The following is a 25,940-nucleotide window of genomic DNA, read 5'->3' on the forward strand; positions in this document are numbered from 1 at the left end:
AGTGCTTAAGGTCTGATATAGGTAAGTGTGACGTATAAATGAGGAGAACCAACATAAACTAAACCATAAAGTATTAGGGCTTTAGAAACAGGCTGAACTGGTGAGGTGAGGTAGTTTACTTCAGAAGAAGTAACAGGAATGCAGAGTACTGGGCTAATGGTAAAATTCTCGGCAGTGTAGATGAACAGAGAAATCTTGGTGTTCTGGTACATAAATCCTGGAAGTTGCCACCCAGGTTGATAGGGTTGTTAAAAAGGCATATGGTGTGTTGGCGTTTATTGGTAGGGGGAATTGAGTTTCAGAGCCATGAGGAGAAAGTGAGGACTGCAGATGCTGGAGATCAGAGCTGAAAATGTGTTGCTGGAAAAGCGCAGCAGGTCAGGCAGTATCCAAGGAACAGGAGAATCATGAGGTCATGCTTCAGCTGTCCACGACACTGGTAAGGCCTCAGGTGGAGTATTACGTACAGTTCTGGTCACCGCATTAAAGGAAGGATGTGGAAGCTTTGGAAAAGGTTCAGCGGTGATTTACTAGGATGTTGCCTGGTATAGAAGGAAGGTCTTATGAGGAAAGGCTGAGGGAACTAAGGCTGTTTTCGTTGGAGAGAAGAAGGTTGAGAGGTGAATTAAATGAGACATATAAGATAATCAGAGGGTTTGATAGGGTGGACAGTGAGAGCCTTTTTCCTTGGAAGGTGAAGGCTAGCACGAGGGGACATAGCTTTAAATTGAGCGGGTGATAGATTTAGGACAGATATCAGGGATAGATTTTTTATTCAGAGAGTAGTAGGGGCATGGAATGTTCTGCCTGCAACAGTAGTAGACTCGCCGACGTTAAAGGCATTTAAATGGGCATTGGACATACATATGGATAATAACAGAATGATGTAGGTTAGATGGGCATCAGATTAATTTCACAGGTCAGCGCAACATAGAGGACCAAAGGGCCTGTACTGCACTGAAACTTTCTATGTTCTGTGGTGGTGTACTTTACCAACTCTTTAAATGTGGCAGAACCGATTGAGAAATTTATGATGAGTTCTTTGATTTTATAAATGGAAACATGGGATATACTGGTTAGATCTCAGCTATTGGTGTTGTGTCCAATTCTGGGCAGTACACTTCAGAAAAGATGTTAAAGCCATGGAGGAGATGCAGAGGAGGTTTACCAGAATGGTGCTAGGGATCAAAGACATCAGTTAAGTGGATTGACTATAAAAACTGACCTTTTCCTTAGAGCAGAGAAGAATAAGGAAGGACAAATTCAGTAAAAGTGTTCAAAATTCTTGGAAGATTTTAATAGAATAAACAAATACAAACTGTTTCCAGTGGCAGAAGAATTGGTAACCAAGGGACACGGATTTAAGATAACGGGCAGTAGAACCAACAGTGACACAAGGCAACATTATATCACAGCAAGATGTTATGATCTGGAATGTACAGCTGACCGGAAGTAGATTCAATAATAACTTTCAGTTGAAAGTTGGATAAATACTTGAAAATGGGCAAATGCTCCACTGTGGGGCAAAAACCAGGGAGTGGGATTTTATTGGATAGGTCTGCGAAACAGCTAGCTCAGGTAGAATGGACACAAAAGCTCTCCTTCTATTCTCCATATGACAACATAAGTACTGTCTATAAATAATGACAAATGTGAGGACAATAAACGTACCTTTTGGAGAATATTCACAGCCTATATAACCTTGATATCCCAACTTCTCCAGTAAGCTGAATATGTAGCTGTAGTTGATCTCTCCTGGACTGTCTGGTTCATTCCGGTTAGGAGCTTGGGCAATTTGGACATGACCTGATTGTGGAAGCCACAACACATCAGAACAGCAGTATATTCTTCAAGACTTGGGATTAAAAGCGCAATTATCTCTGACAGGAGATCTCTGCATGGAATTCACTGACAGCATGTATGTCATCAAACTTGGTGAACTGAATATATTCTAATGAAAAACACAGTTCTTAATTATGTTTCTGGGAATGACAGCTTTAGCAGCGTATTCATGACGGCTGGTTTGCTCAATGTAATATCTCATCAGCCTGGGCAAAACTTCAGTGTCTTTCTGCAAATTAACTGACTTTAATGATGTACCAGTCTCAAATATAATGCCCTTTCTACAGATCAGCACTGCACAATTCCACTATGTGAACAGCTTAGTGTGATTGAACCATTGGGGAATTCAGCTACCCAAGACAATCAGCAGCTGAACTTCATGCAGGGACAATTCATTCTATACTGGACAAATGAGCACTGAAATTTCACTTCAACATTTCACTCACAAGCCTACTGTAATATGCCTGAGGACTCCACTTACATTCTGTACCTTGATTACGAGACGTTAAGTCAAGGGAATAAAAGAGCTTGCAGCTTTTAGTCATTCTTAGGGTGTTTTTAACCTTGAGAAAAATGCAATCCTTAAAATTTAATTTTAATTCTAATTTCAGAAATTGGGTTGCTGAACTACTCCAATTAGCTCTATAAAATTGAACATTCGTTCTCACGAGCCGCAATACTTGTCAGGCAGTGAATTTTTATCAGTAGCTGCAGAAGGCTAGAGTACCTAAATAACACATTGTGGGTTAGCTCCCTAATGGGCATTTTCATAATGGTCATTAGAGCAAAAACGGATGAGAGATAACTTGATAGAGGTGTACAAGATATTGAGAGACATAGATAGAGTGGATAGCCAGAAACTTTTTTCCCAAGATGGAAATTTCTATCACAAGGGGACATAATTTTAAGGTAATTGTAGGAAGGTTTAGGGGAGATGTCAAAGGTAGGTTCTTTACACAGGGAGTGGAGGGTGTGTGGAATGCACTGCCAGCAATGGTAATAGAGTTAGATGCATTAGGGACATTTAAGTGACTCTTGGATAGGCACATGGAAGTTAGTACAATGAAAAGTATGTAGGTTAGTCTGCTCTTAGAGTAGGATAGAAGGCTGGCAAACATTGAGGGCTGAAGGGCCTGTACTATGCTATACTGCTGCTGAGAGCTGGGAGCATTCTCGCCTCTAAATCAAATCAACACCCAGAATATCTGATGTGAAAAAAAGGCAAGTTAGCCCAATCCAGTCCTTCTGTTCCAGTTGAATCTCTTCCTTGCCTTCCTTATGTAATGATTTGGAGACGCCGGTGTTGGACTGGGGTGCACACAACACTAAGTTATAGTCCAACAGGTTTATTTGGAAGCACTATAAATTTGCTATAAATTCTGAGTCTTACAATCTTATTCTCCACAATCACCTGATGAAGGAGCAGCGCTCCAAAAGCTAGTGCTTCCAAATAAACTTGTTGGATTATAACCTGGTGTTGTGTGATTTTTAAAACTTCCTTATCTAACTCCAGCAGCACACTTTCTATTCACTTCTCCTTCATATGCCAAGCCAGCTTCCCCCGAAATGCATCATTTCAATTGTTCTTTCCACTCCCTCTACTCCTTCTGGAAGTGAATTCTACCTATTAACCAATTTTCTCTGAATTTCTTACTTGATTCCTTTGGGAATATCTTATTGGTCCCTCCTTTTGCTCCACTCATGAATACAAATACTCTTGTTGTGTTAACTCTGTCAAACCCTTTCATAATTCTGATGATCTTCATTAGGAGAAAGGTTAACATTTCAGATCAATGACCTTCCAACTATGCTACTTCCAAAATAACACTTCCTTTTTCCTCAACTGAAAATAACTCTCCAGCACGGTTGATAGGGACATTGACTGTATCTGCTCAATTTCCTCCACTTGTGCTCTCACCACTTACCTGTTCTCCCAGAACTGGGATTGAGTTGCTTTCCTTTCCCCTTTTCTGAACTCTGTAACTTGCTTAAAACCTGCTACATTTCCAACATTCTTCCATTTTATTCAAACACTGGGTTGGATTTTCCGAGGAGGGGCAAACATTGCTACTTTTCCATTTTCTCGGAGGGTGTGGGGAGAGTGATTTTGGACCCTAGTTGGTGGGGGTGGGTGGGTGAAGCTGTTATCAGTCTCAATCGGGGTGGGGGTCCCAAAAAGGAAGGGGCCGCTGGGTCCTAGGACTACAGGGTATGTCAGGTTCAACAATGTGATGCAGAGGGAGTCTCAGGGAAGTATAGTTGGGCAGATGTTCAGCTTAATAGTTATCAAGAGTTTGACTGGGTTTTTAATTGTCTAACGTTTCCCAGTTAACTTAACTGCCGAGGAATCCTCCAAATTCTCAAACTACATGGATATTTTCCGAGGGAGAATGTCCAGCAGAATCTTAATTGCCCTGAGTAATTCCCTTAGAATGTGCTCCTTCAGGAATTCTCCAGGGTCCTGATGCACAAATACCATCCGTGCTGCACAAACAGCTATTTAGTTATTGGAAAATTCAGGCAAGCAATTTTGCTTCACTCGACAGACGCTGTCTGTATTTCCAGCATTGTGTGCTTTGATTCATTATTTATAATGGTTTTGAGTTCTCTGAATATCATTTCTGAAGAACAGAAGATCAGCAGTGCTCACTCTCTAAGCAACAGAGCTCACAGACACAACCGCAAAAATGCTGGAAGATCAGCTTGAGCCACACTTAATGACTTTCTTAGTATACGGGCAGATCACTGGTTACAATCCATCTGAAACATAAATATGTAAACAGAATGCAAGTACTTGCCTATTCGGGAGAAGTAGTTGGATACATTCTGAGTGAGATTCCCATCCATTATCTGGCAGTGAAACAAGTCCTGCAGTGAAACACAACTCAGTTAATCCGGAAACAGCCAGTCTCTGCAAAGAAATTTGCACTATGTTACCTCAGTTTGAGGCATCAAATTTACAAGGAACAACCTTGTACAGAAAGAATGTCTGATCATGACAGAAATCGAGTGAGACTGAGGATTGCATTCCTTCAGAGGATAGGGGTTTATCATGCTGTTACAGCAGAGTTGAAACAGGAGTCCATGCCTCACATTAGCTGCCTCCCACCTTACTTCAGCTTCACGCGTCCTTCTATGCCTTTTCCCTTCTGTATGTGTCTAACTTCCTCTTCAATGTGTATATGCTAATCTAATGGGTAGCAAATTTCACATTGTAAGAACACTAAGTAAATTCCCTTGAACTCCCTACTAAATTACTTAGTGACTCTTTGGGGAAATATCATCATTCAAACAATTCAATTCCCAATGAAAAGATGCATGCCCCAATATTAAATATCAGTAGAGGAATTTTTCGGAATGTCCAAAAATTTGTGATGCCTGGTGTCACAACAGAAGAGTCAATGTTAGCCATGATGTGGAGGAACTGGTGTTGGACTGGGGTGGACGAAGTTAAAAATCACACACTAGATTATAGTCCAACAGGTTTATTTAGAAGCACTAGCTTTTGGAGTACTCCTCCTTCATCAGGTGATTGTGGAGGGCTCGATCGTAACACAGAATTTATAGCAAAAATTTGCAGTGTGATGTAACTGAAATTATACATTGAAGAACTGATTGTCTGTTAAACCTTTCATCTGTTAGATTACAGTGATAGTTTCACTTCTTTCATGTGTAAATCACAAAACCCTTTTTTTTAAAGTTGCATTCTCGGGTGAGCTGTTAACAATGGTGATAGCTAGACAATATGTTGAAGGTGTTAGCCCCCTGTGTTCTCTGTCTATGACCTGATGTTTATATTGATTCTAATCTAAAAAGTGTGATAACAGAGTTTTACATAAATTCATGCAGTTTTTGAGCTCAGAGTTCTACATGAATGTACGCAGTTTTTGAGCAAAGTGCAATGTAACTCTGCAAATACAAAAAAAATCACCACACAAAATATATGTGTGCATGTGGGTCTTTGTCTGTCTGTCTGGGGTGGGGGTTGTGAGTGTGAGAAAGTGTGTGTGTGTGTGTGTATAGAGTGTCTTATGTCTGTGAGGGGGTGCATGTGTGGGAGTCTGTGTGTCTATAAGGATATGTGTGGGTGTCTGTGTGCGCATCTGTGTGTATCTGTGTCCGTGTGTATAGGAATATCTGTGTGTGTGTGTGTGTGTGTGTAGTGCAATGGTGATCACCTGTAATGTGACATGAACCCAAGGTCCCGGTTGAGGCCCTCCCTATGGGTACCAAACTTAGCTATCAGCCTCTGCTTGGCCACTTTCCTCTGTTGCCTGTCCCGAAGTCCACCTTGGAGGATGGTCACCCAAAGGTCCGAGGCTGAATGTCCTGGTCAACTGAAGTGTTCCCCAACTGGGAGGGAACCCTCCTGTCTGTTGATTGTTGTGCAGTCTCCGAATCATTTCTGATGAAGGGCTTTTGCCTGCAACGTCAATTTTCCTGTTCCTCGGATGCTGTCTGACCCTGCTGTGCTTTTCCAGCACCACTCTAATCTAGACTCTGATCTCCAGCCCTCACTTTTGCCTTGCTGTCTGAGGGCTGACTAGTGGCATGCGATCTCACAAATCCTGCCATGTGACTGTACAAATTGCTGATGGTGATAGCAGCACACAGATGCTCCATGTGTTGGCACTCTACATGACAGGTAAGGCATTAATTCATTCATTGCCAAAAAGAGAGCAGAACCCTCAATATTCAAAGTAAATCTCTAACTATGTTCATCAGTAAATAACTGGAGTGAGTGGAAGGGAATTTCCACTGACCACATGTAAAGTTTCTCAAATCTGGCTATACCAAAGGAGCTGTGCTAGTGACCAGTGCCAGCTTTAAGTGGAGCACCTTGTGCATATGTGTAAGGTTGGAGACATTGTTTTAAACTTAAGTCCAGCATCAAACAGATCACTTCTCCTGGTGTTCAGATAAATACTATACCTTTCAAAGACTTAGGGACCCTAGTCAATATGAACAACTGTTTATTATGGATGGATATGTAAAGTCTTCATGTAGTTTAGCTGGATTGGCCATGATAAATTGCCCATAATATCCAGGAATGTACAGGCTAGGTGGATTAACTGTGGGAAATGCAGGGCTACGGGGATAGAGTGGGGGTGTCTGGGTGATATGCTCCTTGAAGGGTAAGTGTGGACTTGATAGGCTGAATGGCCTGCTTTCACACTGTAGAAATTCTATGGTTCTACATAGCTCATGCTACTGACCGGGGAAATAACAGAGTACCATGAAATACCAGCCATTCCTGAGCATCCAGAAAAAGTTTAGTATTTGCAAATCCAAATATTTTGTTTTAATTCATCACTTATCACGCTGTGGCCTTCTGGTCATGGTGGCTATTTAGTAAGTGTGTATCAAAAAGGGTTGGGTACAAAAACACACGTGCAACGGATCATGCAGGACATTTTCAATGGTGACACCCTATCTCCTGTGTGGGGAACACACTTTGATCCAAAAACTGTATTTGTCCAAAAACCCAGCCACTTAATTTCCAGGCAGCATCAGTATGGGAGTGGAGAGGCTGTTCGCCGACTGGACCGAAAGCAGAAGATCACCAAGAGCCACATACTCAAATCATCCAAGTCCTTTGCGGTGCTTTCAGACTTACAGCCAACCTCTAGCCCTCCTTATTCTCCGGATACGCAGCAGGAATGTCGCAATGTCAATATTCCTGGCTACTTTCAGAGCAGAGGATCAGAAATCAGCCAATTCTCTCTGTTCCCATTATTGCAGGACTTTCCCCGCAAGAGTCATGTCAATGTAAGATGAATAGACCTCTTGCCTAATCAAACCTTAAAATCTTTTTTGCCCAAAGCAGTTACAAAGTCTTGAGGCACCCCCAGCACTCCCTAACAGTGATCTATAACCTAGTTAGCTTTAGCACTCTGATGATCAGTACAAAGTGTGGCATAAAGAGGGATTTGGTTCCAAAATTTGGAAAAAAAAACCCCAAATCCATCAAAGTCTTAATCCTGATGGTGCCAGACGTGAAACACCGAACCTGCACAGGAGGGAGTATCCCACACTATTGCCAATTAGTTCTTTCTTGATCACTTCCACTCACTTTTATCAATTATTAATAATACTTAAAGCAGCATTAATATTAATAAGGTAATTAACTGTGAGCTGATGTGATGGCCGCTGAATGGGTATCTGGAGGCAGGATGATTTGGAATGAGGCACTCACTGAAGGGTCAAGAATTTTGATGCAATAATGACAAGTTCAGTAGAAATTTACCCAAGCTGGATTGCTGAGAAGCATTTCTGTCAACATCAAAAACCAGCAATCGGACAGGGATGTTATATTAATATTCCAAGTGAACATGAATATGCTGACTGCTGTCCTCATCAAAAGAGGATGTGATTACTGATTCATCAGGCTTTCTGTCCTCTATTATTCTTACAGATTGTAAATCGCTGACGACTCGGGAATTTAGGAAATTATTTTCTATTTATGGTGTCACTCACCAGCTGGAGTTTCAAGTTAGGCCTATCCACTTGCTGCAGAATCTTCTCAGCTGAAACAAACAGCACAGCCCGTATTAAATGGGTACAGAGGGAAATGGTTACTAACCTGCAGATTAAACCACTTGTATTTCATCTCAACTTTAAACCACTTCAGGACTAATCTTTAAAGGCTGGGTTAAGCTAGCGTTTTTATTCCAAGGGGGTTTAATATAATGGCATACTGCTGCAATGTGTACATCAGAGGTGCTGTAACTGTGATTGTGAAAACAGGCAGGCTGGTGTTTACATAGTTGTCAGCTGTCCCTCAATTCCAGCATGATGTCTATGCAGGGTTATGAGGTTCTGCAAGGGGGTCTTCAGTTGACTGAACAGGTCAATTCTCGACCCAGAGATCTTTGTGGTTAGGCAGCTGCTTGATGTAATGGGATCCAGAGTGTAGGATTGACTTGTTCTTTGTTACTGCTGCTTCCCCTCATGAATGAGGCATCTGGACTCAATGCTTGATGCAGCTCAATGGGCAAACTGTCGCCGTTTTGAACGATTGGTATCAAGCTCCACCCAGTCATTCACGTGACTGAAAACAGCAATAGATACAATCTCCAAAAGAGATGCTCATTTAAACAAAACCAATAATGATTCAGAATCATAGAGGACTGAAGATGGACACTCAGCCCATCATGATCATGTAACTCTTTGGAAAATCTAGTTATTCCCAAGCGTTGTTCTCTATCCATAACCCTGCGAACATTTCATTTAACAGTGTAGATCTTACTCCATTTAGAATGTTAAGAGGCTTCCAACATTCCTTCAAGCAGCACATTTCAGAGCACAATAGCTCATCACATCAATAAGCTCTTCCCCTCCACCTCATTCCTCTAGCTCTTTTGCAAATTAACTGAAACCAATATCCTCTAAATGACTGAGTCTCCTGGATTCATCTCGGCTCAATGTGGTATCCTCTCGGCCCGGTGTGGTATCCTCTCGGCCACGGTGTGGTACCCTCTCAGCCTGGTGTAGTATCCTCTCGGCCACGGTGTGGTATCCTCTCGGCCACGGTGTGGTACCCTCTCGGCCCGGTGTGGTATCCTCTCAGCCCGGTGTAGTATCCTCTCGGCCACGGTGTGGTATCCTCTCGGCCACGGTGTGGTATCCTCTCGGCCACGGTGTGGTATCCTCTCGGCCACGGTGTGGTATCCTCCTGGCCCGGTGTGATATCCTCTCGGCCCGGTGTGGTATCCTCTTATCCCGGTGTGGTAAACTCTCGGTCAGGTGTGGTAACCTCTCGGCCCGGTGTGGTATCCTCTCTTTACCCGGTGTGGTATCCTCTCTTGACCCGGTGTGGTATCCTCTCGGCCCAGTGTGGTATCCTCTCGGTCCGGTGTGGTACCGTCTCAGCCCGGTGTGGTATCCTCTCGGCCCGTTGTGGTATCCTCTCGGTCCCGGTGTGGTATCCTCTCGGCCCAGTGTGGTATCCTCTCGGCCCAGTGTGGTACACTCTCGGCCCAGTGTGGTACACTCTCGGCCCCGTTGTGGTATCCTCTCGGTCCCGGTGTGGTATCCTCTCGGCCCACTGTGGTACACTCTCGGCCCCGGTGTGGTATCCTCTCGATCCCGGTGTGCTATCCTCTCGGCCCGGTGTGGTATCCTCTCGGCCCAGTGTGGTACACTCTCGGCCCCGGTGTGGTATCCTCTCGGCCCGGTGTGGTGTCCTCTCGGCCTGGTGTGGTGTCCTCTCGGCCCCGGTGTGGTGTCCTCTCGGCCTGATGTGGTATCCTCACAGCCTGGTGTGGTATCCTCACGGCCTGGTGTGGTATCCTCACGGCCTGGTGTGGTATCCTCACGGCCTAGTGTGGTATCCTCACGGCCTAGTGTGGTATCCTCTCAGCCCCGGTGTGGTACCCTCTCAGCCCGGTGAGGTATCCTCTCAGCCCGGGTGTGGTATCCTCTCAGCCCGGTGTGGTACCCTCTCATCCTGGTGTGGTATCCTCTCATCCCGGTGTGGTATCCTCTCAGCCCCGGTGTGGTACCCTCTCAGCCCCGGTGTGGTACCCTCTCAGCCCGGTGTGGTACCCTCTCATCCCGGTGTGGTACCCTCTCATCCCGGTGTGGTATCCTCTCGGCCTGATGTGGTACCCTCTCAGCCCGGTGTGGTACCCTCTCGGCCCGGTGTGGTATCCTCTTAGCCCAGTGTTGTACCCTCTCGGCCCTGGTGTGGTACCCTCATGGCGAGCTGTGGTACCCTCTCACCCGGTGTGGTGTCCTCTTGGCCCGATGTGGTATCCTCTCAGCCCCGGTGTGGTATCCTCTCGGCCCCGGTGTGGTACCCTCTCGGACCCGGTGTGGTATCCTCTCGGCCCCGGTGTGGTATCCTCTCGGCCCCGGTGTGGTATCCTCTCGGCCCCGGTGTGGTATCCTCTCGGCCCCGGTGTGGTATCCTCTCGGCCCCGGTGTGGTATCCTCTCGGCCCCGGTGTGGTATCCTCTCGGCCCCGGTGTGGTACCCTCACATCCAGGTGTGGTATCCTCTCTGCCCGGTGTGGTACCCTCTCGGCCCGGTGTGGTACCCTCTCGGCCCGGTGTGGTACCCTCTCGGCTCAATGTAGTACCCTCTCAGCCTGGTGTGGTATCCTCTTGGCCCCGGTGTGGTATCCTCTCTGCCCAGTGTGGTACCCTCTCGGCCCGGTGTGGTATCCTCTCGGCCCGGTGTGGTATCCTCTCAGCCTGGTGTGGTACCCTCTCGGCTCAATGTAGTACCCTCTCAGCCCGGTGTGGTACCCTCTCGGCCCGGTGTGGTACCCTCTTGGCCCGGTGTGGTATCCTCTCGGCCCCGGTGTGGTATCCTCTCGGCCCCGGTGTGGTATCCTCTCGGCCCCGGTGTGGTACCCTCTCGGCCCCGGTGTGGTACCCTCTCGGCCCCGGTGTGGTACCCTCTCGGCCCCAGTGTGGTATCCTCTCGGTCCGGTGTGATATCCTCTCGGCCCGGTGTGGTATCCACTCGGCCCCGGTGTGGTATCCACTCGGCCCGGTGTGGTACACTCTTGGCCCTGGCGTGGTACCCTCTCGGCCCCGGCGTGGTATCCTCTTGGCCCGGTGTGGTACCCTCTTGGCCCCGGTGTGGTACCCTCTCGACCCGGTGTGGTATCCTCTCGGCCCAGTGTGGTCTCATTTCGGCCCCGGTGTGGTATCCTCTCGGCCCCGGTGTGGTATCCTCTCGGCCCCGGTGTGGTATCCTCTCGGCCCCGGTGTGGTATCCTCTCGGCCCCGGTGTGGTATCCTCTCGGCCCCGGTGTGGTATCCTCTTGGCCCCGGTGTGGTACCCTCACATCCAGGTGTGGTATCCTCTCTGCCCGGTGTGTTACCCTCTCGGCCCGGTGTGGTACCCTCTCGGCCCGGTGTGGTACCCTCTCGGCCCGGTGTGGTACCCTCTCGGCCCGGTGTGGTATCCTCTCTGCCCGGAGAAGAAGGGCCTGTGCCCGAAACGTCGAATCTCCTGTTCCCTGGATGCTGCCTGACCTGCTGTGCTGTTCCAGCAATAAAGTTTCAACTATCCTCTCTGCCCGTTGTGGTACCCTCTCGGCCCCGGTGTGGTACCCTCTCGGCCCAGTGTGGTACCCTCTCGGCCCAGTGTGGTACCCTCTCGGCCCGGTGTGGTACCCTCTCGTCCCGGTGTGGTACCCTCTCAGCCCCGGTGTGGTACCCTCTCGGCCCCGGTGTGGTACCCTCTCGGCCCGGTGTGGTACCCTCTCAGCCCCGGTGTGGTACCCTCTCAGCCCCGGTGTGGTACCCTCTCGGCCCCGGTGTGGTACCCTCTCGGCCCGGTGTGGTACCCTCTCGGCCCGGTGTGGTACCCTCTCGGCCCGGTGTGGTACCCTCTCGGCCCGGTGTGGTACGCTCTCGGCCCCGGTGTGGTATCCTCTCGGTCCGGTGTGGTATCCTCTCGGTCCGGTGTGATATCCTCTCGGCCCGGTGTGGTATATTCTCGGCCCCGGTGTGGTATCCACTCGGCCCGGTGTGGTACACTCTTGGCCCTGGCGTGGTACCCTCTCGGCCCCGGCGTGGTATCCTCTTGGCCCGGTGTGGTACCCTCTCCGCCCGGTGTGGTACCCTCTCGGCCCGGTGTGGTATCCTCTCAGCCTGGTGTGGGGTCCTCTCGGCACGGTGTGGTATCCTCTCAGCCTGGTGTGGGGTCCTCTCGGCACGGTGTGGTATCCTCTCAGCCTGGTGTGGGGTCCTCTCGGCCCGTTGTGGTATCCTCTCGGCCCAGTGTGGTATCGTCTCGGCCCGGTGTGGTATCGTCTCGGCCCGGTGTGGTATCGTCTCGGCCCAGTGTGGTATCTTCTCGGCCCTGGTGTGGTGTCCTCTCGGCCTGGTGTGGTGTCCTCTCAGTAGGTAAAAACAATGACTGCAGATGCTGGAAACCAGATTCTGGATCAGTGGTGCTGGAAGAGCACAGCAGTTCAGGCAGCATCCGAGGACAGGCAAAATCGACGTTTCGGGCAAAAGCCCTTCATCAGGAATAAAGGCAGAGAGCCTGAAGCGTGGAGAGATAAGCTAGAGGAGGGTGGGGGTGGGGAGAGAGTAGCATAGAGTACAATAGGTCAGTGGGGAAGGAGATGAAGGTGATAGGTCAGGGAGGAGAGGGTGGAGTGGATAGGTGGAAAAGGAGCTGGGCAGGTCGGACAAGTCCGGACAAGTCAGGGGATCGAGTTGCTGGAGGTTAGAAACTAGGATGAGGTGGGGGAAGGGGAAATGAGGAAACTGTTGAAATCCACATTGATGCCCTGGGGTTGAAGTGTACCGAGGCGGAAGATGAGGCGTTCTTCCTCCAGACGTCTGGTGGTGAGGGAGCGGCGGTGGAGGAGGCCCAGCACCTCCATATCCTCGGCAGAGTGGGAGGGGGAGTTGAAATGTTGAGCCACGGGGCGATTTGGTTGATTGGTGCGGGTGTCTCGGAGATGTTCCCTAAAGCGCTCTGCTAGGAGGCGCCCAGTCTCCCCAATGTAGAGGAGACCGCATCGGGAGCAACGGATACAATAGATGATATTAGTGGATGTGCAGGTAAAACTTTGATGGATGTGGAAGGCTCCTTTAGGGCCTTGGATGGAGGTGAGGGAGGAGGTGTGGGCACAGGTTTTACAGTTCCTGCGGTGGCAGGGGAAAGTGCCAGGATGGGAGGGTGGGTCGTAGGGGGGCGTGGACCTGACCAGGTAGTCACGGAGGGAACGGTCTTTGCGGAAGGCGGAGAGGGGTGGGGAGGGAAATATATCCCTGGTGGTGGGGTCTGTTTGGAGGTGGCGGAAATGTCGGCGGATGATTTGGTTTATGCGAAGGTTGGTAGGGTGGAAGGTGAGCACCAGGGGCGTTCTGTCCTTGTTGCGGTTGGAGGGGTTGGGTCTGAGGGCGGAGGTGCGGGATATGGATGAGATGCGTTGGAGGGCATCTTTAACCATGTGGGAAGGGAAATTGCGGTCTCTAAAGAAGGAGGCCATCTGGTGTGTTCTATGGTGGAACTGCTCCTCCTGGGAGCAGATACGGCGGAGGCGGAGGAATTGGAAATACGGGATGGCATTTTTGCAAGAGGTAGGGTGGGAAGAGGTGTAATCCAGGTAGCTGTGGGAGTCGGTGGGTTTGTAGAAAATGTCAGTGTCAAGTCGGTCGTCACTGATGGAGATGGAGAGGTCCAGGAAGGGGAGGGAGGTGTCAGAGATGGTCCAGGTAAATTTAAGGTCAGGGTGGAATGTGTTGGTGTCCTCTCGGCCTGGTGTGGTACCCTCTCGGCCCCAGTGTGGTGTCTTCTTGGCCCGGTGTGGTGTCCTCGCGGCCCGGCATGGTGGTCTGAGCAATTCCTCAGCCTCATGATCCTCAAGGTGAAGTCTGGTGCGGTCTGGGGTTAGGGCCCAGTGAAAAACTTACGCCCTAAAAATGGGCCCTCCTGCTCCTCGGGTCCGGTCTGACCTTCTGTACTGTTCCAACTTCTGTACTGTCACACGTTTTGTCACTGACCCTCCAACATCGGCAGTCATTTCTTTCTCACAGGAGCCAGCTTTTTTTTAAGATCTTGTAATTGAACCTGTACCTAGTTACCTTTGTACGTAAGACGGTGCTGTAAATGGCAACATATACACCTTTTATCACACTCATTAAATATACGCGACAACAAAGCTAATTCATGCATTCATTCAAAGGAATGTCTTCCCATTTACTCAAATCAACATCCCTCATAATTTTGAAGGCTTCTAGTCAACTTCCTATAGCCTTCTGTGTTCTAAAGTGACCATTTCTGGGTAGAAGGGTTTGAAAGGGTTAATGTCTAGGACAGAGGGACTATCACGTCCTACACTGATCCTGTAAGAGATGAGTGAGAAGCATCATGGCTACAGTGGTGTTGGTCAGAGTTCTGTAAAGCTGCACTTTGTTTCTTAATATGTAATAAAGTAGTTATTATTAAAACCTAATGGGGATTCAGTAATCTCTCCTAGCCAGACTGTCAAACATGCAGTAAATTACCCCCACCCCCCACCCACACACACACACACACACAAACTGGTTTGCATCCTTTGTAAATAAAGGAGCAGCTGTAAAGGAGTGCTGCTTTGAAAAGCTAATGGCTTTGCATGCCCTCTCTGTCATGACTTCAGGAGATAAGACTGCAGTTTTCACAAATAATCCACAGTAAATACAACACAGAGCTGTCTCCACATGATATTAAAAACCCAGGTAAACACAATTCCTCAAGGGGCACTCTCACAGGCCTCTCAAACCCAGTTACTCTCCTATGGTCGAGTATTAGCACAGCATAGAGTTCTTACAGTATTAAAAGAGGGCGTTTGGCTCATCCTAGACATACTGAAATATCACTTTGGTGCTAAAGTGACTTGTAAATAGTATTAAAATCTAGAAAAAAATACCTAAATACCAATTTTTAAAAAGCAGATTCTGACAGGAATTACACTTGTATGACATTAGTATTTATGTTTAAATAATTATATTTGTATCTCAAGGGTATTTCATATGAACTACCCCTGAGAGACTGGTGATGTTTACACGTGTGAAGTGCGCATCATTATTTGTTTGCAAGGCTTTGGTGCCATTAGTACAGCCAGCATCTGACACCTACCTCTAGTTGTCTCCAAGGAGGTAGTGGTGAGCTACCTTCTCGAAACATTGCAGCCTTGTAAAGGAGGGAAGTATAGTTTATATTAGAGTGGTGCTGGAAAAGCACAGCAGGTCAGGCAGCATCCGAGGGGCAGGAAAATCGATATTTCGGGCAAAAGCCTTCCATCAGGAATAGATGCAGGGAGCCTCCTGGGTGAAGAGATAAATGGGGTTGGGGGGGGCTGGGGGCCTGAGGGGAAGGTAGGAAAGAGTACAATAGGTGAATGGGGGTGGGGATGGAGGTGATAATCAGAGGGGAGGGTGGAGCTGATGGATGGGAAGGGAGATTGGCAGGTAGGACAGGTCATGAGCTGGAAGGTTGGAACTGGGGTAAGGTGGGGGAAGGGGAAATGAGGAAACTGATGAAGTCCACATTGATGCCCTGGGGTTGAAGTGAGGCAGAAGATGGGGCGTTCTTCCTCCAGGTGTCGGGTGGTGAGGGAGTGACGGTGAAGGAGGCCCAGGACCTGCATGTCTTTGGCAGAGTGGGAGGGGGAGTTGAAATATTGGGCCACAGAGCGGTGGGATTGATTGGTGCGGGCGCCCCGGAGATATTCCCTAAAGTGCTCTGCGAGGAGGCGTCAGTCTCCCAATGTAGAGGAGACCGCATCGGGAGCAACGGATACAATAAATGTGGATGTGCAGGTGAAACTTTGATGGATGTGGAAGGCTTCTTTGGGGCCTTGGATGGAGGTGAGAGAGGAGGTGTGGGCGCAGGTTTTGCAATTTCTGCAGTGGTAGGGGAAGGTGCCAGGACAGGAGGGTAGGTTGTTGTGGGTGCGTGGACCTGACCAGGTAGTCACGGAGGGAAAGGTCTTTGCGGAAGGCGGAAAAGGGTGGGGAGGGAAATATATCCCTGGTGGTGGGGTCTGTTTGGAGGTGGCGGAAATGTCGGCGGATGATATGGTTAATGCGATGGTTGGTAGGGTGGAAAGTGAGGACCGGGCGGGGGTTCTGTCCTTGTTATGGTTGGATGGGTGGGGTTTGAGGGCGGAGGTGCGGGATGTGAATGAGATGCGTTGAAGGGCATCTTCAACCATATGGGAAAGGACATTGCAGTCTCTAAAGAAGAAGGCCATCTGGTGTGTTCTGTGGTGGAACTGGTCCTCCTGGGAGCAGATATGGTGGAGGCAGAGGAATTGGGAATATGGGATGGCATTTTTGCAGGAGATGGGGTGGGAAGAGGTGTAATCCAGGTAGCTGAGGAAAGTATGCCTGCAGTGTGGTTAGTGAGGGAGTTCAAGGATTTTGATTCAAGGCAGTGAGTTACAGTGACAGATCTCTAAGTCAAGAGAACAGGTGACTTGGACAGAGGCGTTCGGGTGGTGGAGGCATATTGAGGTCACAGATTTGTAAGATGCTATTGATGAAACCTTGGAGAGTGTATCTTGCAAATGGTATATACTGCTTTCCTTGCCATTGGTGGAGGAAGTGATGGACAGGGTGCAGATAATTGGGTTGCTTTGTCTCGGAGAGTGCTAAGTTTCTTGAGTCTGATTGGGGCTGCCTTTATACAAAAACGTGGAGACTATTCATCAGACTCCTGAAGTGTGTCTTGGAGAGTCAGGAGGGAAGTTACTCACGACATGATCATCAGCTTCTGGACTGTTCTGTAGTACTTACGTGGTGGGTTTAATTCAGTTGCTGGTCAATGGTCATCCACAGGATGTTGGTTGTGGAACATCCAGAAGAGGCAATGCCATTTGGGGAATCAGCAATAGTAAAATGGTTGAACACCATGGGACAATGATCAGGTTCTCACTTAGAATCATACTCCCTCCCTAACCGCACTGCAGGCATACTTTCCTCCATTTCAAGGCTGCAGTGTTTAATTTCCCATGGCTAATTCACCTAGCCTATCTTTGGAGACAGACCCTGCCAGACACTTGTATGACATGGAAGTTAATGCATGGATCAGTATGAGAAATATATTAAAAACTTAACATATGTGCTTCACTTCCCAGATAGTAAAACCATGCTGGTCAGTACAGAGATGAGTTTGCAGAAATTTAGATCGCAGATGAACAAATATTATGGAGGTTGTATCTGTCATACTCTAGAACCTTCATTCCAGAAGAACATTTCAAATTTATGTTTACTTTGTACGACACTTAGATTTTACATCTTCATATATCTTTAAAAAAACGTACTGCAATTTGGGAAGTGGAGAACAAGTTTTGTTAAAGTCGAAGAGGTTGTTTTGAAGAGATGACAGGCTGGGGACCAGGAAGACACAAAGAAAACTCAATCGACAGTGCTGTCACTGGCAAGATGGTATAACTATAGAATGACAAATTTACATGGTCATTGGAATTGTCAACAAAAGTGCACACAGACTCTTAATATGTTAGTAAATGCCCAATATATTTCCCAATTCATGTACTGCTCCCTAATAAATAATATGAAAAATAGCAAGAGGTGATCATAGTGTGTGACACATATTTCTTTATCCAAACTCTTCATCAGCTGAGTAAATTTAAACTCAATTGCTTTTTAAATTTTATGAATAACCTGACTACCCGAGTAATTTACAGACCTGAATGGAGCTGCCTAAAGATCAATATTCACACTTACCTTGATGCGGAGTATTCAGGAAGTAACGAGGATCTGTGATTCGAGAGTTAATAGGTTCAATCAAACCTTGCATCTCTTCCTGAATAAAAGTAATAAGTTTAACGTTACGCTCAGGTGGTTAAGTTTGGCAAATAATAAAAAAAAGACAAATCTTTGGAAGGTTGAAAAATTATAGTATCAGCCAGTCTTCCAGTCCATCAATGGATGGACTGGAAGACTGTAACCCACAGTAAAGGGGCTATGGACAGGCAAAAAGTCTATGCACTCCAGGTACAATTGAGTAGGGAGGGACAAAAGAGGGGGAAACAATAATATCTGGTTCAAAGAACAAAAAATTCTATGTAAGTCATACCATGTCTCAACTCATTAATGACTCAAATCAACGGTGCTATGATCTTTCCTGCAAACCCAATCTCACAAACCACATAGCTGCTGCCTGATCTCGAGTGTTTCAGCATTTACTGCTTTTATTTCAATTGTACTCAGAACATTACCACTGTCTAATCTCACCAGCAACAATAACAATCCCAAGTCAATTGCTTTTACCCATAACTACAGGGGCCGGCTCTTAAATGTGAACTTTATTCCAGAAACTGCAGAGGCTGAGATGTACTCTCGGTTTAAGGCTCTTTCTGAAACAGATTTATAGTGAAGAGGATGGAGGAGGTAGATCCATTAACAGTCATTGTGCACAACAGATATCACCACATTCCTCCTGAATCATTAGTCTTTGACGTTTTACTGTTCTATTAGAAAGTTACCTTTGAAAGGATGTCTGCAGCATACTTCAGATTTTCTATAAATGTGGTCTCCATTGCCTTGGCAACAGATGTTCTGTCTAGGTCCACTGGAACACGTCCTGCCATCAAATGGATCCTTCAACAGAAAGAATAGCAATACTGCGTAAAACATACTCATTACTTTAGAATGTATCTTATAGACTATTCTAACATTTTGCATTCATTCTCTGGCAAGGTTGGTATTTACTGTCCAACTCTAGTAACCTTGGTTTCCTATAACTGAGTGGCTTCGTGGTCCATCATAAAGATCAGATAAGATTATCAGATTTGCTTCTCTAAGGAACCACATGGGTTAATACCATGATCACATTTTTCCTTGTCATTCATAGGATGTAGGGTGTCACTTGGTTGGGAGTCATAGGCAGTTAAGAGTCAACACATTGCTGTGGTCTGGAGTTACATGTAGTCCAGATCAGGTAAGGAGAGCAGATTTCCTTCCCTAAAGGACATTAATGAACCAGGTGGATATTTATAACAATCGACAGTGGTTACATAGTCACCATTAGGCTTGCTGTTTATTCCAGATTTTTATTGAATTCAAATGATGTGATTTCAACTCATGCTGCCAAAACATTAGCATGGGTTCTAGATTATTATTCCAGTGACTACTTAGTTAATATATCATTATAACATTATCATCGCCGCCCCATTCATTATCACTACGGGCTTGGTGAGCCAAGTGGCTGCCTTTTCCCAATTTATTTATGGACGTAGATTCAGTTTCCTACAGTGTGGAAAAAGGCTCTTCAGCCCAAGATGTCCACACCGACCCTCCGAAGAGTAACCCACCCAGACCCATTCCCCTACTCCCCACTAATGCACCTATCACTATGGACAATTTAGCGTGGCCAATTCACCTGACCTGCACAGGTTTGGAGTGTGGGAGGAAACCGGAGCACCCAGAGGAAACCCACGCAGACGCAGGGAGAATGTGCAAACTCCACGCAGACAGTCGCCCTAGGCTGGGATTGAACCCAGGCCCCTGGCGCTGCGAGGCAGTAGTGTTAACCACTGAGCTAACGTGTCACCCGGTGCTGCAAGTTTTAAGTCCCAAGTTGAACTTCAGATATATAGGCAGATTTCATTACTTTTGTTCTCAGTTATTGTCTGGCTAAAGTATTTCTAATTTTCTTCTGATATTTAGCTTTAGTTTCATTGCTTCAAGAATTTATTAGTGAAATATACATTTGATCATTAACCTGTGGTTATTGAGCTGAAGGTTCAAGTAGCATGTTTCGTCAATGTTTCTCACATGCCCCACTAACTCAGCTGCAGTCCAAATCATCAATGTACAAGAAATTCTAAAGGTAGAATGTATTTGTAGTCCATCCAAATTTCATGGAGATGGGGGGTGGGGGTGAGGGGTGCCACAGTGGCTCAGTGGTTAGAACTGCTGCCTCATAGCACCAGGGACCCAGGTTCAATCTCAGCCTTTGGGTGATTGTCTGTGTGGAGTTTGCACATTCTCCCTGTGTCTTTGTGGGTTTCCATTGGTACACTGGTTTCCTCCCATAGTCCAAAAGATGTGTAGGTTAGAAGGATTGGCCATGCTAACTTGTCAAAAGTGTCCAGGGATGTGCAGGCTAGGTGGATTAGCCATGGCGAATCCAGGGATGCGGTGAAAGGGAGACTGAGTCTGGGTGGGATGCTCTTCAGAGAGTTGGTGTGGACTCAATGGGCCAAATGGCCTCTTTCAACATTGTAGAGATTCTATGATTCTATGGATTCTCTTGACTATTACTCTGTGCTTATTTCCAGATTCTAAATTGAATCTAAATTTTCAAACTGAACTTTGGTGTCTGAACTCGGGTTTAGTAGTCCAGGTCAGTAGCCAACTAGGAATACAAGAATGAGAACAATAGGCACAGTAAATGAGCAAGTTTCACTTAGTTTACCTTCTAGCATTTTGGTAGTTGTATGATACAGTATTAATGGAGTTGTTCACTAATCATGGCAATTCATCTTTTATCAATTAACCTACGATGGAACTAGCAAATGGGAAGGAAAACCTGTAGTAATGGAGAGTTTTGGCGCCATAAAGCTGAAATTATCCATTCCAGGCAAGCACACTATACTTATACCATTATCATGTCTCAGTGAATTTTTTTATTCACTGAACAGAATCTATCTAATTTGCACTTGAATGAATAAATACTTCTATCTTCCATTATCTGTTTTGGGAGTCCATTTCACAGATTTTCTAGATGTTCACAAAAACATTATCACCATAGATGAGTTTTGAATTTAAATCCCATTCAATCTTGAGCCATGAGTTCTGCACTCTATGTTTGCCATGGTTGACATTATCTCGCCCCTTTTGAAACCTATAAGCAGCGATCATATCATATCCACCAGTCCAGTAACCCGTCCAACTGGGTATCTAGACAAATGCAGTTTTGTAATTATATAATTCAGTTCTGCGGCTCTGTCAGGACCATAGAGAGTCCACTGGATTATTAATTACATGGAATATGTTACTAAGTCTGCACCCATGGCCTCTCCTCCACTCTCCAGTCTTACTGGTATTCACCTGACGAAGGAGCAGCACTCCAAAGGCTTATGATTTCAAATAAACCTGTCAAACTATAACTGGTGTCATGTGACTTCTGACATTCTACAGTCTTACAGCAGGTCTCTCCCTTTCTTGCCTCTTGCTTTATCTTCTATTGCCATTGCCCTACAGTACACTTCTCCCCCTCTCCCTGACCTTGCTTTAATTTCTCTTGCTCTCTTCTCTGAACATTTCTACATTCTCCCTGCTCTCACTTTACCCAAAATCCAGCTGAGTTAATCGGTTTTAGATGTATCAGTTGCCAAAGTATCGGTTCTACATGGGATGCTGATGCTGCAACAGCCTGAACCTCAGCATTTGCGCTATCACACCCTGCAGCACTGCACTGTGTACCTGTCTGTCAAAACACACATCTCACTGACACTCAGTTGAATACAACAATGAGTATTATAATTGGAAGCTTCCAATCAATAACCTCTAGCTTCTTGTCTTCTTAAGCAGCACTCCGCTACACACATGTTGACTGACAAAAACCCACAAGCTGATTGGAACCGTTCATGCTACTTCTCACATTCCAGTTTTGGATGACATGTTCAAACCACCTACTGTCTGTCTTCCATCTCATCACCCCATATGAATCAACTTTCCTGAATAAGATTCACCAGCAGACACATATTGAATCAAAGATTGGAAACAGGGGAAGTCACTAACAAAGCCTTGTCCAAAACCTTATTTGTCAAAAGGCAGGCTTTGATTTACCACAGTGACAGTGGTCATTCTTCAACAGACCTAGAAAACGTTGGGGGTCCCTGCACATCTAACTTCTACTTCTGAGACCTGACTAGAAATCTCTAAGTGGGGAGATGCAATCAATGCTGCACATTACCGAGAAGTGTTCCCTCTATAGACTACATAACAGACTGATCATCTCAAAATTTAACCAATCAGCAGGCTATTGCTTGGCTTAAGGGGTTTGCTTTCACTATGTAACTACAATATAAATGGCAAAAGTCCTAAACTAGCACCTGAATGATACTCACTGTTTGCACCCTACAGTTTTAGCATACTTCACTGCCAATTCCAGTCCTGTTCGGAATTCCACTTGCTGCATAGGAAGTGCTCCAAGCCCCAGTTCTCCTTTTGCTTTGTTTCCTGGAAAGGAGAAAGCCAACACAGAAAAAATCCAGCAAGATATCTAATGAGCTGTGGGGTGGAAGGATGTGGGCTGGGAATCTGAGAGATAAATGGGAAGGTGGGTAGGGGGGGAGGAGGGGCGGGGGGCTGGGGGAAGGTAGCTGCGAATGCGATGGGTGGATGAAGGTGAGGGAGAAGGTGATAGGTCGGAGAGAAGGGTGGAGCGGATAAGTGGGAAGGAAGATGATCAGGTCAAGAGGGCAGTGCCAAGTTGGAAGGTTGGATTTGGGATAAGGTGGGCATGGGAAATGAGGAAACTGGTGAAATCCACATTGATCCCATGTGGTTGGAGGGTCCCAAGGTGGAAGATGAGGTGTTCTTCCTCCAGGTGGCAGGTGGTAAGGATTTGGCGATGGAGGAGGCCCAGGACCTAGATTGGGAAACCTGGTCGGCATGAATGAGTTGGACCGAAGGGTCTGTTTCCATGCTGTATGACTCTATGACTCTAGGGGATTCACTACTGAAGTATTTATGATTGAATCTAAACTTTACATAGTGGTTGATTATTTAACCCTCACATTTTAATCCTTTAGGCATGCATTTTGGATTTGGAATTAATGGATATATATTTACCAGGTGGGGTATTAATCAGTACAATCTCCATTCCATTCCTCTCCAAAACTTTCTTTAGCTCTGTTGCTTCAGTATCATACGGCCATGCCACCTCCACTGCTTTGAATCCTGCCCGGGCAGCTGCTTCCACCCGTTCGGACAAGTTATCCAACTCCAGGAAAAGCCAGGAGAGATTGGCAGCGAAATGCAGGGGATACGACATTGGGACTGCAAGCGAAATGGAAGGAAAAGTATCAGTGAAAAGCTTTGAAAGGTCCAAAGGTGAAATCTCATTCTCTAAAGGTCAGAGCACAGATTGATTGAAATGCCAAAATTGCTCTGTGCATTATCATTAGCACACAGTTATTACACATATTGAAGGGCATGACTGAATTACTACAATTCACTACTGCCACACACAATTTGTATTCATCTTTAGTGACTCACTCCTTATTGCTTTAAACACAAAAAAGCAGGTATGATGAAGCTACATTAGACTGCTATTTTTCAATGGCCTATTAAGCAAATTTAACAGACAGTAAAACCTTCTCTTTTTGGATGATATTCATTAAACAACAAATATTCTACAACATTTCTCCTAAATATAGATTCATTTGAGAAGTTAATTATGGAACTTTATTATCCTTCAATGTAATGTCACAGTGGGTGATCCATGCAATGTGTGATCATTTTAACCACCAGCTGTGATTACATCATTTTGTCACATATTTCAAAGAGTACTAATAATTTAACATTTACCAGGAGAGAAACCTTCTGCATTTTTTATTTGTTCATTACAAAACTTTTGCTCAGTCCTCCGGTTCAGATTCTTTAGCATGGAAGGTTAATGAATAATCAGAATTGCCAGCAGATATTCCTTCAGCACTAAAATGTCCATTTAAAGTTATGTAGATTTATTGTTAAACTGTTCTTTATTCATTCATGGGACATAGGCATTGCTGGTAGGCCAGTATTTGTTGCCCGAGAGAAGGTGCTGGTAAACTGCCTTCTTGAGTCACAGAAGGCCTTGGAGTGCTGAGACACCTGGTCCTGTAAGGAAGAGAACACTATGATTTTGACTTGGTGAGAGTGAAGGAACAATGATATAGTACCAAGTCAGGATGGTGTGTGGTTACCTTCAGGTAGTGGTGTTCCCATGCATCTACTGCTTTGTCTATCTGGATGCTAGAGACTGGGGTTTGGAAAATGCTGTCGAAGGAGCTTTCTTGAGATACCGAAGTGCATTTTGTAGTCAGTGCACAGTGTTAGAACATAGAACAATACAGCACAGAACAGGCCCTTCGGCCCACGATGTTGTGCCGAACATTTGTCCTAGCTTAAGCACCCATCCATGTACCTATCCAATTGCCGCTTAAAGGCCACCAATGATTCTGACTCTACCACTCCCACAGGCAGCGCATTCCATGCCCCCACCACTCTCTGGGTAAAGAACCCACCCCTGACATCTCCCCTATACCTTCCACCCTTCACCTTAAATTTATGTCCCCTTGTAACACTCTGTTGCACCCGGGGAAAACGTTTCTGACTGTCTACTCTATCTGTTCCTCTGATCATCTTATAAACCTCTATCAAGTCACCCCTCATCCTTCGCTGTTCCAACGAGAAAAGGCCTAGTACTCTCAACCTATCCTCGTACGACCTATTCTCCATTCCAGGCAACATCCTGGTAAATCTCTCTGCACCCTCTCCAAAGCTTCCACATCTTTCCTAAAGTGAGGCGACCAGAACTGCACACAGTACTCCAAATGTGGCCTAACCAAAGTCCTGTACAGTTGCAACATCACTTCACGACTCTTGAATTCAATCCCTCTGCTAATGAACACTAATACACCATAGGCCTTCTTACAAGCTCTATCCACCTGAGTGGCAACTTTCAAAGATCTATGAACATAGACCCCAAGATCCCTCTGTTCCTCCACCTCACTAAGAACCCTACTGTTAACCCTGTATTCCGCATTCTTATTTGTCTTTCCAAAATGGACAACCTCACACTTGGCAGGGTTGAACTCCATCTGCACTCCTCAGCCCAGCTCTGCATCATATCTAAGTCCCTTTGCAGCCGACAACAGCCATCCTCACTATCCACAACTCCACCAATCTTCGTATCATCTGCAAATTTACTGACCCACCCTTCGACTCCCTCATCCAAGTCATTAATAAAAATTACGAACAGCAGAGGACCCAGAACTGATCCCTGCAGAACTCCACTTGTAACTGGGCTCCAGGCTGAATATTTACCATCTACCACCACTCTCTGACTTTGACCGGTTAGCCAGTTTTCCATCCAATTGGCCAAATTTCCCTCTATCCCATGCCTCCTGACTTTCCGCATAAGCCTACCATGGGGAACCTTATCAAATGCCTTACTAAAATCCATGTATACTACATCCACTGCTCTACCCTCATCCACATGCTTGGTCACCTCCTCAAAGAATTCAATAAGACTTGTAAGGCAAGACCTACCCTTCACAAATCCGTGCTGGCTGTCCCTAATCAAGCAGTGCCTTTCCAGATACTCATAAATCCTATCCCTCAGTACCCTTTCCATTACTTTACCTATCACCGAAGTAAGACTAACTGGCCTGTAATTCCCGGGGTTATCCCTATTCCCTTTTTTGAACAGGGGCACAACATTCGCCACTCTCCAGTCCCCTGGTACCACCCCCGTTGACAGTGAAGATGAAAAGATCATTGCCAACGGTACTGCAATTTCCTCTCTTGCTTCCCACATAATCCTAGGATATATCCCATCAGGCCCGGGGGACTTGTCTATCCTCAAGTTGTTCAAAATGTCCAACACATCTTCCTTCCTAA

The 25,940-nt window shown here is 46.3% G+C and overlaps 1 protein-coding gene across 5 annotated transcripts in view; it reads right to left on the reverse strand.

Moving 5' to 3' along the window:
* Positions 1-25,940, reverse strand: part of hyi (hydroxypyruvate isomerase) — a 67,297-nt gene that overhangs the window by 29,841 nt on the left and 11,516 nt on the right. For all 5 annotated transcript variants that reach the window (XM_087990510.1, XM_043698928.2, XM_087990509.1 and 2 more), the window contains exons 2-8: positions 23,127-23,333; positions 22,400-22,511; positions 18,809-18,923; positions 18,048-18,126; positions 8,320-8,369; positions 4,641-4,710; positions 1,672-1,806 (exon numbers count right to left, since the gene is read on the reverse strand). In XM_087990510.1, the coding sequence (XP_087846636.1) occupies positions 1,672-1,806; positions 4,641-4,710; positions 8,320-8,369; positions 18,048-18,126; positions 18,809-18,923; positions 22,400-22,511; positions 23,127-23,328 (763 nt within the window). In that variant the 5' untranslated portion in view covers positions 23,329-23,333. The remainder of the gene's footprint in view (positions 1-1,671; positions 1,807-4,640; positions 4,711-8,319; positions 8,370-18,047; positions 18,127-18,808; positions 18,924-22,399; positions 22,512-23,126; positions 23,334-25,940) is intronic.

The sequence above is a fragment of the Chiloscyllium plagiosum genome, unplaced genomic scaffold (assembly GCF_037043375.1).
Source record: "Chiloscyllium plagiosum isolate Xiang-an unplaced genomic scaffold, Cpla_swu_hap1 HiC_scaffold_9, whole genome shotgun sequence".
Taxonomy (NCBI): domain Eukaryota; kingdom Metazoa; phylum Chordata; class Chondrichthyes; order Orectolobiformes; family Hemiscylliidae; genus Chiloscyllium; species Chiloscyllium plagiosum.